The sequence below is a fragment of the Ochotona curzoniae genome, unplaced genomic scaffold, assembly GCF_017591425.1.
Source record: "Ochotona curzoniae isolate NIBS_2020 unplaced genomic scaffold, NIBS_Ocur_1.0 scaffold_2453, whole genome shotgun sequence".
NCBI lineage: Eukaryota > Metazoa > Chordata > Mammalia > Lagomorpha > Ochotonidae > Ochotona > Ochotona curzoniae.
This window is the reverse complement of record NW_024467094.1, coordinates 20,113,714-20,133,246: the sequence shown is the minus strand read 5'-3', so window position 1 is coordinate 20,133,246 and position 19,533 is coordinate 20,113,714. Positions and strand designations below refer to the sequence as shown.

Genomic DNA, 19,533 nt, shown 5'->3' with positions numbered 1-19,533 from the left:
CAGTCCCTTCTTGAGAGAAACAGAAATGTTAGCAAGGGAAACCACTATTAAAACATAGTAAATTAAATCAAAATTATAAACCTAATACTCAAAAATTTAGAAAAGATAAATGTAAGTATGAGATGTCAAAAAAATGAAACAGGAAATGAAAAAACAAATTAAGAAAACATTTTTGATTAAAAGTTAACTGCTGACAACAAAAGAGATTACTAAAACATTCTTTAAATTCTGCAATACATCTCAAATGTCAAAGATTCTAACTAGGGTTATACAATATATATACTAACACAAAGGACATCTGACATATCAGATGGAAAATGACAGCGATTTACTCTGTCACTACTCTAACTGGAGTGCTTAAGTGACATAACTTTCAGACTGTACTTTGACATTTGCCTTAATTCTCTCAAAATTCTGAGACTTTCAATAAATCTGTGTCTTTATCAATTAAAACAATCTTGTTAATCACCAATGACTTCGGGCCCGGCACAATAGCATAGTGGTGAAAGTCCTTGCCTTGCATGTGCCAGGATCCCATTTGGCTGCCGGTTCTAATCCCAGCAGCCCTGCTTCCCATCCAGCTCCCTGCTTGTGGCCTGGGAAAGCAGTGCAGGACAGCCCAAAGCCATGGGACCCTACACCCGCGCAGGAGACCAGGAAGAAGCTCCTGGATTCGGATTGGCTCAGCTCCAGCCATTGCAGCTGCTTGGGGAGTGAATCATCGGGTGGAAGATCTTCCTCTCTGTCTCTCCTCCTCTCTGTATGTCTGACTTTCCAATAAAGAAATAAATAAATCTTTAAAAAAAAATCACCAATGACTTCAAAATTCTCTCTTCATCAAAAAAGACAAGGATATTATAAGGTGAAATATTGAGTGTCCTGTCTTACTTTTTACCATCAATCTTCATTTTAAAAGAAAAGGAAAAGACAACAATTTTCCATTGTTTATAACACGATTATTTTGAAGAAAAAATTAAAATGGCAGGTTATGTAAATACATAGCCAAATTGATAAAAGATAATAACACCACAAATTTACAAAGCTCTGAAAGCAATGGAGCAGTTCTGCCTTTTATCTGAAGAAAAAAAACAAATAAGGGGGGAGGGATTGTGAGAGGTTGTTTACAATGAACTGATTTCCCAGTCTTAGAAGTTTTATATCAACTCCATAGGAAGAAAATTGGCAAGGAAAGAACTAAGCACTTATGCTTCCTATATGCAGAACTACAGTTCATTCATACTTGATGAACTCCCAATTGTAGCGACCTGCTGATGTACACTCTGGCAAGCAACAGAGATGACTCAGTTGGTTGGCTCCCAAACATACAAAGAGAACTAGACTGAGTTACAGGATTTTGACAGCAGCCGGGACTAGCACTCACTACTTTTGTCATTTGGTAAGTGAATGATTAAACAGAAACTTCTGTCTCTATGTTCATCTAAAAAAAAAAAAAAACAGGGAAGGGAAAGGGGGGAGAGGAAAGAGGGGAGAGGAAAGAGGGAAGAGGGAAGGGAAGGGAAGGGAAGGGAAATAAAAAGAAAGAAGGAAAGAGAAAGGAAGGAAGGGAGGGAGAAAGAAAAAAGAAAAGCTAAAAAAAAGCTGAAATAAGTGTAACTAATGAAACCAAATAATTTTCGGAAAATATTTCATAGCTACAACCTTATCCATTGTGATCCAAAAAAATATAAACAGGGAGGCAAGCTAATATAATGTGTCTGCTATTAGAATGAAACATCATAAATAGTAATAATTAGGAAGTTTTAGACAAAATAAAATCTCTTTTTTTTTTTTTTCAGAATAATTTTAAGCCTCTCTAAACCTTACTTTCTGCTAAAGGAAAACCAGGGAATAGGGAAATACAGAAGCCATCATCATGGTATAATGATATAACCTGATTAATTCAGAATTTAAAAAGACAACCGCTCTAAACTGCATTAGCAAAATAAATACTAATATCATCGGTATTAGTATAAAGTACCATTTTCCTGAGCTTGAATAGTCGACTGTGTAGAACAAAATCCCAAATCTTAGAAATATATGATTAAATTCAACTGGAGACAATATCACATTATATGTAACATATTCATATTTGTCAGGATAACACTCATATATATAAAATATATCTATCACCTGATTAAGTAATACTGTATGTGTAATTACTGCAATACTTTATAAATTGATTTTTTTATACATTTACTTATTTTTATTTGAAAGGCAGAGTTACAACGTGAGGAGAGACAGAGAAAGATTTTCCATCTGTTGGTTTACTTCCAAATGGGAAGCAATGGCCAGAGGTGGCTGGTCCAAAGCCAGGAGCCAAGAACTTTTACTAGGTCTCCCACATGAGCACAGGGATTCAAGTTCTTGGGCTATCCTCTGCTACTTTCCCAAGCTATCAGCAGGGAGCTGGATTATAAATGGAGCAGCAAGTACTTGAGCCAGTGCCCACAAGGGATACTTGCACTGCATGCAGAGGCTTAGCCTTCTTCACCATGGCACAAACTCCTCTTGGATTGATTTTTATGTTCTAAAATTTTCCTAATAAAGACTTACAGAAAAAATAAAAACTATAGCATTCCACACTGCTATAAAATGGCTCCATGTAAAACAACCAAAAGAGTCTCAACAACAAACTAGGAAAAATAAAAGGAATCAAGTTTCTAAAATGCAAGGGACATGGGCCAACCTGTGTGGCATAGTTGGAAAATCCTCCACCTGCAGCAGCAGCATACCACAGGGACACCAATTCTAGTCCCAGTTTCTCCACTTCAATCCAACTCCCTGTTTATGCTCTGGGAAGGCAACAAAAGATGGCTCAAGTCCGTGATTCCTGGCATCTACATGGAAGATCCAGAAAATGCTCATGGCTCCCAGTTTGAGATAGGCTTAGCTCAGGCTGATGAGGTCTTCTGGAGAGTGAACCAGTGGATGGAAGGTCTCTCTGTCTCTCACTATAAGGATGGATATCCATCCATCCTCTCTCTTCTTTTCAAACGTTTCAAATTTTAAAAATGCAAATGACAAAGAAACCCTCATTCACACACATACTATTCTACAGTTGTATAACAAATTTTTGGCATAACTATAAAACAAAAGTGAATGTGAATAACAACCCTATTTACGTATACTACAACCCCTAATCAAACACCATATTGCTGAAAGCAAAACTAGTGATTCAAAGAGGTTCTGAATTTTTATTTCAAATGTTTTTCTAATGCAAGGATGTCCATAATAATTACGAAAAAACTCTAACTTTCCTGTTCTATACTACTGCATGAGCAGTTATTTTATTTTTCACATTTGAAATTTTTTTAAAAATGGGTGGAAAACACATGCTACAAATATCAAAATAAAAACAAACCAAAAAATCTTACCACTTGTATTAAAAGCCATGCAGCACACAGGTTTCTCATGGGCAGGGAAGTGGGCCACAATACCATCACTGTCAGAATCTTCACTCACAAGTACCTTCACAAAGGTAAAAACAGTAAATAGAGGTTAATAATTTCTTACCAATATGTGACACTGAAGTTATACAATACCTTAATAACTAAGGAAAAAAACATACTTTTAACATACACATACTTGAAGACTATTCCTTTCAATATATAAGGTAAGCATTTCACTTTGGAATAAGGAAAATCTATAATATGCCCCTAACAGACCAAGTACAAGAAATACAATCACATGGAAAAAACCACAAATGTTTCTCCACATGATGAGGCAAAGCCACAGAAAAATCAGTAGCTCACAAATGGGGAGCTCTTTTTACTAGGGGACAAGAAACCAGCATTGTGGTATGGCACATTAAGCCTTGGGCTGCTCCACTTCCAATCCAGCTCCCTATTAATGAGTCCGGGAATGCAACAGAAGACGGCCCAAGTATTTCAGCCCCTGACATCCATGTGGGTGACCAATATTAACCTCCTGGGTCCTGGCTTGAGCCTGGTCCAGGGATGACCACTGTAGCCACTTGGGGAGTAAACTCACAGATGGAAGATTCTCTGCCTTTCTTCCTCTCTCTGTAACTCTGCCTTTCAATAAATAAAAAATAATTAAATAATAAAAAAGAGAGAAGATGGTCCCAGGATAGCGGTACAGCAGGTTAAGGTTTACAACTTAAGTATCCTATAGCAGAGTGCTGATTTGAGTCACAGCTCCCCAGCTTTCTCTTACTATGTCTAGGTCTGAGCTAAATATAACCTAAGTATTTGATCTCATGCAATGATGGCCCTAGATAAAACCTAGCTGTTGTAGAAGTCTAGGGAGTGAAGTAGCAGATATTACTGGGGGCAGTACTGTGACATAGAGGGAAAGTCACTGCCTGCAGCACCAGCATCCCATATGGGTACCAGTAAGAGTCCCAGATGCTTTTTTCAATCATGCTCCCTGCTTATGCACCTGGGAAAGAAGCAGTAGATGGCCCAAGTGCCTGGGCCTCTGCCACCCAGGTGGAAAACCAGAAGAAGGTTCTGGCTCCTGATTTCAGCTTGACTAAGCCACAGGCATTGAGGCAATTCGGGAAGTGAAACAACAAACAGAAGATTTTCAATTTCTCTCTCTGATCCTCTATGCCTCTTCTCCCTCTCTCTCTCTTTGTAACACTTTCAAAGAAACAAATCTTCTTCATTTGAAAATGTCACCTATTGTTTGATTCCATTCAGAAAATCCTATCCAAATCAGAACAGTACAGAAGCAAAGAACAAGTTTTTGGGAGAAAAGAATGGGGGTGGGGTCAAAGAGCATAAATAAAGAGGCTGAACACTTAATAATGCATTGACAACTCAACTACACTAAACAAATATAATTGGGGCAAAACAAACCTTCATAATGTGAACAAAATACCTCACGAATCATTAAATCTTTGTAACATTTGTTCTCAGGGTAAGAAACAGCTCAAGTTCATGTCAATCTGAGGCATTCATTTTCAGTGGAAATCTTGCCATAATGCTAACTTTATTTGTGCAAACTTTTGTAATAAGCATCATTTAACTTATCTTATTCAATGAAATCTTTTAAATAAAATATGAAAATAACAGAACAGACAGAAAGTTAGTCACATCAATTCATCCTTAATTCCATTACCACAAAACAATTAATTGCCATAAAATCAAACTAATCAATACTGCATCAGAAAGAAGATAATCAGATTTTACATCTACCACTCTAAACGTGAAAATATCATTCTTAAATGCTCAATGAACCTCAAAAGACAAATTCATTATAATGTCAGATTTTGGTTCTCAGGTTCTCATATGCAGAAAAAGGAAAACATTGTAGTTAATGGTAAACACCAGTGGAAAGGGCTAAATGTAATAAATTTACAAAGTTAATCACTTCAGTCTTTTTAATATAATTCAGAAAAATCTAAAAACAGCTTGTATTCCAAATAATCTACTTAACAGAGAAAAAAGTCTCGTTGATGAAAAACAGATTCATGCTAACAAAAGACAGAAAGACAGCATCATGCTAGAAAAATTTGTTATAAAAATGATGATTCCTTTAAAACATACATAGCAACTTATCTCTTAGTATTAATTCTTTGCTCTTTTCTTCTTAGAATTTTTTAATCAACTTGATGTTAAAATAATTTCTAAGTGGAACAGCTACCTCCACATCAAAAAATAAAACATTCAGCAATGAACATTTGATATGTTTAACTTTTTTAAAAAATATTTGTTTATACATTTGTTCACTCATTCTAAAGGCAGAGAGAGCTAGTTGATGAACTGGTTTATTCCCTAAATGCTGACAACAGCTATATTAGGCCAAAGGAGCAGCCAGAACTGCATCAGGACCAAAGGATTTGGACCATCTCCTACTGTTGATACACTGTAAAGAAAATGAATAGGGGGGAAGGGAGGGAGGGACGAGGGAAAAAAAAAAAAAGAAGAAGAAAATGAATAGGAAGCAGAGGTGGGACTTTATTCCAGACATTCTAATGTGAGATCTGAGTGTCCAAGTAGGGGCTTTACCAAGTATACCATAATGCCACTCTCTATCTTATAACATATGTAGGACACATTCCAATAAGTGTAGCTGTTTATATCAACTCACTCATCACAGAAGAATGAACAATGAATCTCCACAAGCTACAATTTCAATATAATTTGACCAAGAATTTCTTTCTTTAAAATAAAGTCATAAAAATACAAACAAGAAATTGAGAAAAGGAAACTCAGTTGAAACTATAAGGTATATTTTTCATAGAAGTCCTTGGGCTCAATAGTTAAACTGTTAATGCATACTCTGGGAAGCAATAGATAACAACTCAAATTTTTAGGTGCCTGCCACCTTTATGGGAGGACTGAAATGGTTTCCAATGCCTGGCTTTCGCCTAGGCTAGCTCCTGTACTGCAGCCATTTGAAAAGTAAAACAACTGTCAGAAGAACTCACTCACCCTCTCTCTCTCTTTCAAATAAAGAATAAGTTAATTGCAATGTAAAGAAAGGGGGAGAAAAGTTTACATAAATACAATTAGCATTAAAGGTTTATAGATTTCATTGCATTTAATAAAGAAGACTGTGTGCACACACTAACATTAGCTAACACACATACAGAAAGACACATTAACAACTTCCTACTACTTTCTTAATCAATAATTCAAACCTGTAACATAATAGATTAATGGTAAAGCTACAATTGCAAAGGTACACATGTGTTACTATTCAGATTTAAAATTGAAGAGCAACACTTCTGTACTGCAGGAAAATTTACTTAGAATTGTCAAGAACCTTTTCATTGAAGTTCACTGTAAGAATTAATTTTTTTTTAAGATTTATTATTATTAAATTTTTTTTGGAAAGTCGGATTTACAGAGAGAAGGAGATGCAGAGAGAAAGACTTTCCATCTACTGGTTTATACCCCAAGTAGCTGCAACAGTCGGAGATGAAATCCCGGCGCATACAAGGCAAGGACTTTAGCCACTAGGCTACTGCACCAGGTCCAGAATTACTTCTTATAATAAGAGGTAACACATGCATAACCAGGGAAAGCAATTTTCCAACAAGAGTTCTTAAACTTTGAATACTGGAAGCAGATTTCCACAGAATATCATGCAATTATAAAAATTATTAGTTTACAAGGGGAGCAGTGTAGTGGCACAACAAACTAGTCCTCTACCCTGTGGAGCCAACATCCCATATGTGCCCTGGATCGTCCAAGCAACTCCACTTCCTATTCACGTCTCTGTTTATGGCCTGGGAAAGCAGTAGGGGACTGTCCTAGTTCTTGAGCCACTGTACCCACATTGGAGGACAGAAGAAACTCTTGGCTCCCAGCTTCAGACTAGCCCAGCTCTGGCCATTGCGGTGATTTGGGCAGTGAAGAATGGATGGAAGACCTTCTCTATCTCTCCTCTCTGTTAAATTTGTCTCTCAAATAAAAGTAAAGAAATCTTAAAAAAAAAAATTACTAGGGCCCGGTGCAATGGCTCAGTGGCTAAATCCTTGCCTTGCATGTACCACCATCCCATACTGGAGCCAAAATACATTGCAGCTGCTCCACTTTCCTTCCAGCTTTCTGCTTACGGCCTGGGAAAGCAGAAGAAGATAACCCAAAGCCTTGGGACCCTGTGCCCACATGGCAGACCCTGAAGAAGCTCCTGGCTCCTGGCTTCCAATTGGCTCAGATCCAGCCATTGTGGTAACTTAAGGAGTGAGGCAGCAGATAGAAGATCAATCTCTTTATATCTCTCTGTCTCCCCCTCCAATCCCTGTCCCTTACTCCCTCCCTCCCACACTAATGATTTAAAGGCTTACACAGTGGAATCAAGATGGCAGAATAGGGTAAGGACACATTTAAACAAATGGGGGTGGAAGGGATCATTAAACAAGGTGAAGCAAATAGGGCACATTCCAGGAAATAAGAGAGGACAGGGTGATGGCAGAGGGCACCTGGAGACTGACGAACATGGGAAAGCAAGAGAAACAACGATGTGGTGCTGCAATGACCAGATACTCCAGTAGCAGTCAGTGCGCAGGGATGTGAGCTCCACCAGCAGCCAGTGGGAGGGAGAGTTCACAGGGAGCTCAGGAGGTGAGCCCATGCAAAGAACTGCCCATCTGCTGATTTGTTTGATTCAACCAGGAACAGAGACAGAGCAGCAGATAGATCCCAAACAGGCTGTGCTGGAACAGGGTGGATTTCACAGCCCAGCTCTGGTGGTGACCAAAGCTGCATCTGGTGTCATTTTGTGTTTGGAGCCAAAGGCTTTGGAACAGGACTGTGCATACACTAAGCTGGGAGCAAACTCATTTCTGGCTCAGTGCATTATACCAACGTGGCATCCTACAGGTTCCACCCAAAATAGGTCTGGGTAGCCCCCAGATCTAATGGCCAGCAGAACTCCACCAGTGGTACATCAGCCGCCATTCTATACAATGTGGCAAAGACTGAGACTGGAGAGACAATAATGAGCTGTGCTTGCACTGAGCTGGGAGCAAATAGACTTCCAGTTCAGTGCATTATACTGGACTCACAGGGAAAATAATACCGACTCTGGCATGCTGCAGGTCAAAATAGGTCTGGGTGGCACTCAGACCTAATGGTCAGCAGGTTTTGGCAAGATCAGGACCATCAACAACATAGTAATTTAGGACACCTGGTGTCTCCCTAATCCTGGGAACTGCATGAACCGGCAGTGGGAGAAAGCTTGTACAGACAACGGAACAGCCACAAAACAGGATCACAGGAGATAGAGGGTGGTGAGCCAGGAGCTAGGGCTATGGAGAAAGTGGTAGAAGTCTAACACAAGAGCCCAGACCTGAAGCTTGCTGGAGAGAGTGGTGCAAGTGACTGCAAACAAAGAACCAGGTATCAACCACAATAAGTAAAATTAAACTGTAAACCTGTGGGTGACACAGTGTAGAAACCTGCCCTAAGGAGAATTTGATAACCGGAAGTAAAATGACCACGAGCAAAATCAGAAACAAAGACATAATGAATATTACTGAAGACTCCCCTGCAAAGGAGCAAGACTTTGTCAATCTCAGAGTTAACTGAGGAATGCATCGAGGAAATGGGGAATAGAGAATTCAAAACACTTGTTATAAAGCTTCTTATAATCAATGAGAAGCACATACAAGAGTTCAAGGAATTTAAGTAATATGTCACATAGGAAATAGCAGCAATAAAACAAAATCAAGCCAAATTATTGGAAATGAAAGACACAACAGAGCAAATTAAGAATTCCATGGAAAGTCTCCATAATAGAATGAATGAAGCAGAAGAAAGAACCTCACAATTGGAAGATATTTCCTTTCATCTTGGGGAAACAATAAAAAGTTGGAGGCAGAGCTGGATCAAACTAAAAAAAAAAAGACTCAAAAATTAAGAGACACTACTAAAAGGCCAAGTATAAGAGTTATGGGAGCCCCAGAAGGTACAGAAAGAGAAGCTGGGTTTACAAATGCATTTAATGAAATAATAAAGGAAAACTTCCCTAATCTAGAGAAAGAATTGGGAAACAACATCCAGGAGAAGCACAGAACTCCCAAGAGGACTGACCAAAAGCAATCTTCGCCATGACACATGATAGTCAAGCTTTCTTATATCAAACATAAGGATTAGATCTTTAAATATGCACGTGAAAAAAATTAATTCACCTATAATAATAAATTATGCTTATTGCAACCATATTTAGTCAATTATTTTTCAAAATCTTTTCCAAGTGTATTTACTATTGTTTGAGCTTCTGTTCAACCTGCTGGATTAATAACAATTAAAATAACAGATTTTAAAACCATTAACCATATTAACCATTCTTTGACAAAAAAAAAAATGTGATCTAAAATAATTTCTCAATCTCCAAACTATCCTTGAGGCCAAATACATTTTGGCTTATCTTGATCTTATCTCAACTTCATCAGACTCAGAATTCTTCTTACCTGCCCCTCTCCAACAGTTTCAGTATCGATTACTGTAATAATTCCAGGAACCAGAGGACTCCTCCGAGAATTACTATGGATGGCGACATCATCCTCTGTCACACCTGAGGGCAGCGTGCCTGTCAGCTGAGTGACCACTTTCCCAACCATTGTCAGGCCACTTTTTAAGGTCTGTATAATGAAAGGTAAAAAGTACATCACCACATGTACATACAGATTATGAATAGAAATCTACACATTATTAACTATTCTGTTGGTGATAGTAGGTTCTAATTCATTACATAACAACAAATATTCAGAATTTACATAGTCACAGTTAAACAAATACCTTGAACACATAAGCATATCAGCAGACTTTTGTAAAAATTAACTTTACTCCCTCTTCTTACTGTATATATCTTTAAAAAGGACAAATACCATATGTTCTCTATAATATAAGGTAACCTTACTGAAAAATAAAAAAAAAATTATATATACATAAACAACTATACATACACTCTCATAAATGAACTTATATTGAAGACTGTCATACTGGAAAGTGAAGATACACTACACTCTCAAAAAAAAAGGAGAAAACAATGAAAACTGTTAAATATACCATTATAATTTAATACTAGGTTTTCTATCATTGCCTATACTGAAAATGCCATGATACACTTAAGTAGTCCTGTTATTAAAGGACTAATTATACTACTTTAATAACACAGGGGGAAATGATGAGAGGGAAAAGAAGAGGAGATTAAAAAGAAGGAGGAATCCCTATTCCTATAAAACTGTATCATGGAAAATAATTTTTTTAATGTGATATAGTGAAAAGTGAGAAAATGTGCAGGGTTCTACTCTTTGAAATACTATATATTGAATATTACATCTATTTTTGATCATTCTTAAGACATGAGATAGAATATTCATGCACAAAAGCCTAGATTTCAATGCAAATTACACTATATATAATATAGTACACCAAGATTTGAGAATTGTAAAATATTATTGTCTAAGATACTAATTATTAGATATATAAAATTAGCTAAGAGGGTTAATTTCTGTCTTACCACAAAAAACAATTCTAAACAAACACTATTTTCATGAAAGATAATTTTTTAAAGAAAATTTAAATAAGTAAATTACCTCACATAATCCCCCTAAATATAAATTATCTTCTCAGGGCCCAGCATGGTAGCCTAGCAGCTATTGTCCTGTCCTTACATGCACCGGAATCTCATATGCAAGCTGGTTTATATCCCGGTTGCTCCACTTCCCTTCCAACTCCCTGCTTGTGGCCTGGGAAAACAGAAGGGGATGGTTCTTGGGAAGATCTGGAAGAAGCTCCTGGCTCCTGGCTTCAATCAGCTCAGATCCAGCCATTGCAGCCACTTAGGGAGTAAACCAGCATATGGAAGACCTTTCTTTCTCTCTATCTCTCCTCTCTGTAAGTTTGACTTTCCAATAAAAATAAATAAATCTTTTTAAAAATTGTCTTCTCATTAAAAAAAAAAAAGTTAAGTAGCAGGGGATTTTAATTTGAAAATAAGATAGCCAGGGCCTTTACTGTGGCACACTGGTTCAAGCCGTCACCAGTATCCGACACTGGAACATTGGCTGACGTTCCAGCTCCCTGCAATTACACTTGGAAAATCAGCAAACTTGGGCCTCTACCATCTATGTGAAAGAACAAGATAGGGTTCCAGGTTCCACGAGTTAACATGGCCCAGTCCCAGCAGTTGTAGCCATTTGAGCAGTGAAGTAGCAGATGAAGATCTCACTCTCTCTGGCTCTCCCACTCTCTACAAATAACTTATTCAAGTATCATAGCAAGGACAAACAGAAAATTTAATCAATAATAAATAGTTGAAGAAGTGATTTTGTTTGGGGCCAAACAAAGCAGCACAGATTATTAGATCATATGAAAAATCAAATACTATGTTCAACTTTTTTTCAATTCTCATGTTGTGGGAGAAAATTTTACTAAAATACTTTAAACTAATCTACACTGCAGTCAGTATTCTAAAATAATTATGGGCAAAATATCCTCAACCATATTTTTATAGACTCTGAAGTTAAATCTAAAATGGAAATTCTTACATATTCATATTTTAAATTAAAATGAGTATAAAAAGAGGGTGGGTTACAAAGGCTAAAATGTGATATCGGAAACAATTAGTAGGCAGTAACAATGCCTAAGATGCTGTCTGAGATGTCAAAATTCAATGTTAGAATGTTTGGTTACAGTCCCAGCTCCTCTGCTTTCCAATATAGCTTCCTCTTAATGTGCAGCCTGGGAGGCAGCAGATTATGACTAAGTATGGATGAATCCCTGTCACACGCACATGAGACCCCAAGTAAGCTCCAGTCTCCTGGCTTACTTACTCCTGGTCCAAGCCTGGGTATGTGGGAGTAAACCAGTCAACGGAACAGCTATTCTTTCTCTCTCCTTAGCTTCTCTGCCTTTCTAATAAATTAATTAAATACTGAAAAAAGTCTCTTCCAAATAACTTCTCTACTAAAATACCAGTAACGCATGCATTCTTCTACTATAGCTACGTTCCTTGGCTCCTGTACTACATGGTTGGGGCTGATCACATGCCTAACATGAACTGCCTGTCTTGCATGGATGAGAAGTTTGAGGCTTCCAGGCAAGGTAAATGAACTGGCAGCTCAAAGCCAGTACACAATCCCAAGACTACCTGTCTCCAGAGTCTCATTATGAGCTACTCTCCTGCATGGCCTGTGAATCTGGTTCTGTTACTACCAGTGTTCCTTTATTCTAACCATCTGATACTTTCAGGAACAAAATAACTGTAATAATGTATTATATAAATAAAATGACCAGCAAACACATGCTAACTTCACACTAATTTTTCGCAGACTGAACCCTCCCCCCGACAAAGCCACAAATCAATTATAACTGTTTTGTTTAGTGCTAAAAACGCAAACTGCAGTGATTACAAAGCACATTAGCATTCTTCAATTAGCAAGCAAATGTTTGTTTCAATAATTCACAAGAAATGACTTACACAATGTCTGTTATAGTGTTGTCAAGTAAGTCTGTGAGCAGCCAAAGGAACAAGGCGCCACTGTGTATCGATGTCAAGAGCTGGCCAGGAAGCACGTTTAACCTCTAAAATGCCTTAGCTGATGTACTTACTCCATTAATGCTAATGGAGATGCTCCATTCTCACTCAGTTATCCCGTTATCACAGGAATGCCTCTTAGTTGTAAAGTCTTTGGTTGTATATTCTAGTCTCTGCACTTACCCTGAGCCTATTAGTTCATGCTCTTACACCAATGAATGGGATCAAAATGACAGGTAGAGCACAGCAAAAGTGTTATGCACTGAAGCAAAGCACAAAACAGTGATAAGAAAACTAGGAAAATGAACCACAAAGATTTGGAAAACAACCATGTATTTCACATTCAAAGGGCCATATTAGATGAAAAGCTCTACATATTTCTTAAAGGGAAAAAAAACTATGACTACTGATGGAGTTATCTCACTGGTTGGCAAAAATCTAAACCCAAAATTTAATCATCAAGTCTGAAACTTGCATATTAAGCTACAAGATAGTAGTAGTTAGAATACATTAAGCATGGGGGTATGAGTGAAGGATGATGGTGAAAGACCTTTGCTTTTAGGATGAATCTGTTTACATAATAGAAACAAGCACATTTATGAGCACTAGAATCCAGAAAATCTACAGCAAGCTGTTTCGTAACAGTTTTCATAATCCACAGAGATATAAATTACTACACAGTCATTTGCTTTACCATTTGATTTTACTAAGCTATATGCATGCACCTGATAAACTGGTCAAATATATACAAAACAATGATAAAAGATAGGCAAAAATTAGGAGTAAAGAAATCAAACCTGACAAAAGGAAAAAGATAACACAGACTGAGTATCATCACAGTCTAAGTTATTTAATGTATAACTAAATTTCCAGTTAAGTTATAAAAAAATCATTTACAAAATAAACCTAAAGATACTCAGTGGTACTTAAAACAATTTCAGTAAAAACAGAATTAAACGATCAGTTGATATTGCTGCCAAAAATCTTTGAAATCCTAGCACAGTGACTTTTAAATATGCATATTTTCCATAAACTTTCTGAAGAAGACTCATAAGACAGCTAAAAGGCTACAACTAAAGTATGAGGAAGCCCATTACAAACTACAATTAGAATGAACAAGGTACTTCTTCCTGTTTTGTTGCGGGCAGGCTTGCCAAAGGGTCAGTAGTCTTCTTGAACCTTTCCCATGCCATATCAGGGTCCTTGCCACCCATTAGTACTAATGGAGCTGCTCTCATTAAAACTGTTAGTTGTCATAAAAGGTTATGAGACAGCTAAAGAAAACGCAGGCTTTTGTACTAAATCAATTGACCATGGAGGGGTTAAAGCACATTATAGCAAGACACACAAAAAAACTAGAAAATAAGGACCAGAATTTTATAAATGCATACAAGTAATCAGATTGAACACTTTTAATTTTAAATATTTTTCCTTATTACTATCATAAAATAATCATCATTCATATAGTCCTTATAAGCAAAGCCAACCAATTGTCATAAAAAGCAAAAGAAGAAAATTTTAAACTAAAAAGATTAATTTTTTAAAAATTTATTTGTTTTTACTGCAAAGTCAGATATACAGGGAGGAGGAGAGAGAGAAAGAAAGATCTTCCGTCCGATGATTCACTCCCCAAGTGAGCGCAACGGCTGGTGCTGAGCTGATCCAAAGCCAAGAGCCAGGAGCTTCTTCCAGGTCTCCCACATGGATGCAGGGTCCCAAGGCTTTGGGCCGTCCTCGACTGCTTTCCCAGGCCACAAGCAGGGAGCTGGATGGAAGTGGAGCTGCCGGGATTAGAACCGGCACCCATATGGGATCCCAGCACATTCAAGGCAAGGACTTTAGCCACTAGGCCACCACGCCAGGCCCTAAAAAGATTACTTTTAAGTACTATTTGAAAATTAATAAAATATAAAAAAGGATTATTTCTTCTAAAGACCTCCAAGTGCAAATATATTTACTAGCACAATTCCATATTGAAACAAAAAACTAAAAATTAAAAATTGAGGACCTAATCATTTTGTATAACAAGCAGGTAAAAAACCCTGCATGATTTTTACATAGCTTCACAGGAAACTGTCTTCAAAAAGAGGAAAGAATTACCATTTCAGAGAAAATTATTTTGGAAAGAATAGGAAATCATTTAAAAACTTTTTTAAACAAGCACATTTCTTGATACATCTCAAAAATATTTGTGTTATCTAGAAAAGATTAAAATGGTAGTACTGCCTTTGAGAAAACTTATTATTCATTTTCCATAATAATGGGAGAGGTAAATAGTAGATCAATCATTTCAAACAGAACAACTAAGAAAAGAGAGAATAGTACAAAATGCTGCTTGAAAACATGGAGTATTTAACAAGGTCATAAAGAATTACTAGGTCAGAATCAAAGAGGACGTATATTCAGTCACTGCAGCTGAGCAATTAGGTCCAGAGGTATCTGTTGATGCTACAGGTACCTGCTAATTTTATATACAATATTTTATGACAGAATTATGGAACAACATGCTCATGCACTGGATTCAAAGTCTACTTAGCAGGTCTACCAGTAAGATTCTGTCTTCAATTTAGGTTAAAATATAAAGAGACATATAACAAAAGAATGAATCTGTTCCAATAATCAGCCATGGATATTTTAAAGATCTTCATTTAAGTAATTTAAATGCCATCAATTATTCAAATTGGATTAAGATGATCAATGATTGATATTTATATCAAAAATTTTCATTATTTTAAAGTTTTATTTTTAAATTTATTTATTTATGTTTAAAAATAAATTTGAGCCAAAAACGGGGCTAACATGTCATTACCAATGAGCAGCAACAGATATAAAGACCAGAAAAAGACCCAAAGAACTAAGAATTGGAGTTGTCAGAAAAACTTTAACAAAAACAAGTCTCCTGGATTTCAATAAGTCTGACAAAATGAGAAAAGTAAAATACACAGAAAATATTTAATAAGAAAGTACTTACTGAAAGCTTTGTAATTGAGTGTATGTTCAATTTTCTCATTAGCTTTTTGATTAGTTATTGAGATAATCAGCTAACTTATTCTTTTTAAATATGGCAAATTACACTGATTAATTTTGATAAACCAATCTTATATTGTGGAATTATCTCAAATGGATTTTAACACAATCATACTGCCTACCAGCTTAATTTTTTACTGAAAACATTTTTGGGGAATATTTTCACAAACTAGAAAGGACTATGTTTCTCCATTTTTCATAATGCTATCATTAAGTAGTCTCAGCATCACAGTGTCCTGATAGCATAAAACTTTTTATTCTCTGCTATGGTCTGACACTGCTTATTGTGCAAATACTTTTCCATTCCATAACTGAGGATTACTCAAACACTGAAACCTATTAATATTTTATTCATAATATTTATTTTCCATGAATTTTTTTATGAGCCCTTGTATGCAAAATTTCAAAATCTTTTGTGCCATTGTATCACAAACCTTTTCAAATGCCCTCTCCTGATGAGATATCCTGATCCAAGTATGTGGAACAAACAAATACAAGGGGATTCCAATACTTGAAAATGAGGTTTCCTTGTTATAAATTACAGAGACACTAACAAGACAGCACAGAATTGCTGTTTTTTTGAAACCACTACAATCTTAGCACATTACAGGAGAAAAACAAGCATTTTCCCAAAGATTTCTGAAAATATAAAAATACAGTACTGTCAGCATAAAGACTTATTTATTATTTCCCTTTTGAAAGAAAAAATATGTAATTCTTCTCCCATCAACATAGGAATACATTCTTAATAACATCATATAAGCATTTATGATCAATTTTGAAGTATTTCTGTATTTGTTTTACATAAAGCAGTGTGATCTTTGATTCCCTTTCTGTGGTTTACTTTAAATTGTTGTTCTTTTGTGAATAGTTGTGCTTTCTATTACATGCTGTCATTTAGATTCACTCTGTCATCCCTATTATTGGAATTGTTTTGTTGTACACTTCACAATTCAAAAGGATAGTGGTTATAAGAATACCTTATAATCAGCATAAAGTTTACCAGCCATCATCAAAATTAACCCTCAAAAACACAAAAAAGAACTCACTTGACAAACATGAGGGGGGCAGCCAGCCCCCTGATATGAAAGAATCTTTGAGTGTGCCAGGGCCTGACTCAAGTTTTCTTAAGGATTGATACTCTTTCAAGTCAAAAGGATTCAGAAATGTTCAAAGACATACAGGGATGTCAGCGTAGGTAAAAACGAAGCAAATCATAAAGCATCCAGAAGCCACTGTTTAAAACACACAAGCTTCTTTCAAATCTGGCATTGATTAGATACCAAACTTTCATCTAGTTAACAGACTAAAATATTTTAAATTGGATAAGTACAAACTCTCAAATCAAAACAGAAAATAAAGAATTACTTATAAACCATAACAAGTCCAATCACGGATTCTCAATAGCAACACAATATTCTGATTTACTTCTTAAGGCTATTCCCTATTTGTGAATGAGGATGGAAGGGGCAGACGGAATACACTTCAGGAGAGACTTGATAATTACTCCACATAATCAAACTCCCCAACACTGTGGAGGTACTCACTTTGGCAGCACTAATTACTGTGGCAGTATAAGACTGAATGTTGTCTCCGCAGGCTCCACCACGGGACTGATGGCATCGAATCAACTGAGGGGAAAAAGAGAGAACCAGAAAGTCATTCTATTAAACTGTTTAAGTCTACAGGCTATTAGATAGAGCTTATTCACTGTGCATAACGATGGTGGTGGGTGGGAATGTTTGCATGAGTGTATTTCATACAAACAGCTAAAAGCCCTGCTGAGACACTTTTACCCCTTTTTATAATCTACTGGTGCCACTCAGACAGTTTCATGCTCAAATACGGTTTTAATTACAAGATGAATAGTCTTTAAGAATTCATAAACTCTGAAATGGTAGGATTTGGGGTCTGGCAGCCTTTCCACAAATAAGTTTTAAAAACATAATCAAAGCACGTAAACATGACTTTCAAACACTAAAATATCTGACATGGTAGCAAATTGGATGTTTTGTCTTTTCAATTCCTTCACAAAAATTATAAATCAAAAAGTATGCCAAGGATTTTACATGTTTACATTTCTAATTATCAGTAGAAATGTGGCAGAAATTAGGCATACTAGTTGACCACTGCACAGGAATTACTTCTTTTACCATTAAGCATAAAAAAATGAAATGCTTCCTGAATAATAGCATTTTCATTTTCCCCCCTATTTCTTACATCTTTGTATCTTCATACTATTGGAGTGTCAACCTTGTGAATGTAAAGTGGAAGGAAAATATACCACTACAATAATTAGGGGAAAACAGCGGGAATTAGGAAGGAAATACTGGAAAGCAGAGGGGGAACCACTACGTTTCTAAATCTGTATTGTGAAATACACAAAATCCACTCACTTCATAGAAATTAATACAATAGGGGCCCGGCACGATGGCGCCTTGCATGCCCGGGATCCCACACGGGTGCCAGTTCTAATCCCGGCAGCTACACTTCCCATCCAGCTCCCTGCTTGTGGCCCAGGAAAGCAGTCGAGGACGGCTCAAAGCTTTGGGACCCTGCACCCGCGTGGGAGACCCGGAAGAGGCTCCTGGTTTTGGATCGGCATAGCATCGGCCATTGCACTCACTTGTGGACTAAATCATCAGACAGAAGATCTTCCTCTCTGTCTCTCCTCCTCTCTGTATATCCACCTTTCCAATAAAAATAAAATAAATCTTAAAAAAAAAGAAATTAATACAATAAATAAATCTAACAGCTGGTGCTGAGCTGATCCAAAGCCAGGAGCCAGGAGCTTCTTCCAGGTCTCCCAGGCGAGTGCAGGGTCCCAGTTTTGGGCCGTCCTGCACTGCTTTCCCAGGTCCCAAGCAGGGAGCTGGATGGGAAGCAGGGCTGCCAGGCTTAGAACCAGTGACCATATGGGATCCTGGCATGTTCAGGGAGAGGACTTTAACCACTATATTATCTCGCTGGGCCCAATAAATCCTTTTTTAAAAAATGAAATATTCTTATTCTTACATCCTGTACATAAATCAACCTGTGAATTTGCAAAGTTAATTGCTACTATGATAACATGAGTCCTTCGTACACTAAACTACAAAGCAATTAAATTCTGTACTGGTATTGCAGTTACCATATTTGGGAAAAAATAATTAGCCAGTTTAGTCTGTTTGCATTTTTTAAAAAATGAGACTAAGAAGAATTTTCAAAAAGCAACCAACTATAACAGGTTTTAAAAGTTCCTGGAGCTCACATACACAAACATAAAAAAACTGCATCTCACAAAATGTCAAAACAAAAACGCATTACATAATCTAAACCCAGGCCCTCTGGTGAAGATTAACTTGTAATCCTTTTATTTTTAAACAAAAATTTTATTCATTATGGACATCACTATATTTTAATCCATGAAAATAATATTAATACATTATTATAGAATGGAACACACTTAAAACATGCACAATCAATTTTTTTTTAGGCAGTATCTGTTACACCCACGCTGTATTGCTTGTTAAGTAGATTTTAAGATGGACGGTGACAAATTTTCTA

The 19,533-nt window shown here is 36.7% G+C and overlaps 1 protein-coding gene across 7 annotated transcripts in view; it reads right to left on the bottom strand.

Moving 5' to 3' along the window:
- Positions 1 to 19,533, bottom strand: part of BCAS3 (BCAS3 microtubule associated cell migration factor) — a 532,941-nt gene that overhangs the window by 381,058 nt on the left and 132,350 nt on the right. For all 7 annotated transcript variants that reach the window (XM_041000469.1, XM_041000472.1, XM_041000471.1 and 4 more), the window contains exons 11-13: positions 17,535 to 17,618; positions 9,890 to 10,060; positions 3,375 to 3,468 (exon numbers count right to left, since the gene is read on the bottom strand). In XM_041000469.1, the coding sequence (XP_040856403.1) occupies positions 3,375 to 3,468; positions 9,890 to 10,060; positions 17,535 to 17,618 (349 nt within the window). The remainder of the gene's footprint in view (positions 1 to 3,374; positions 3,469 to 9,889; positions 10,061 to 17,534; positions 17,619 to 19,533) is intronic.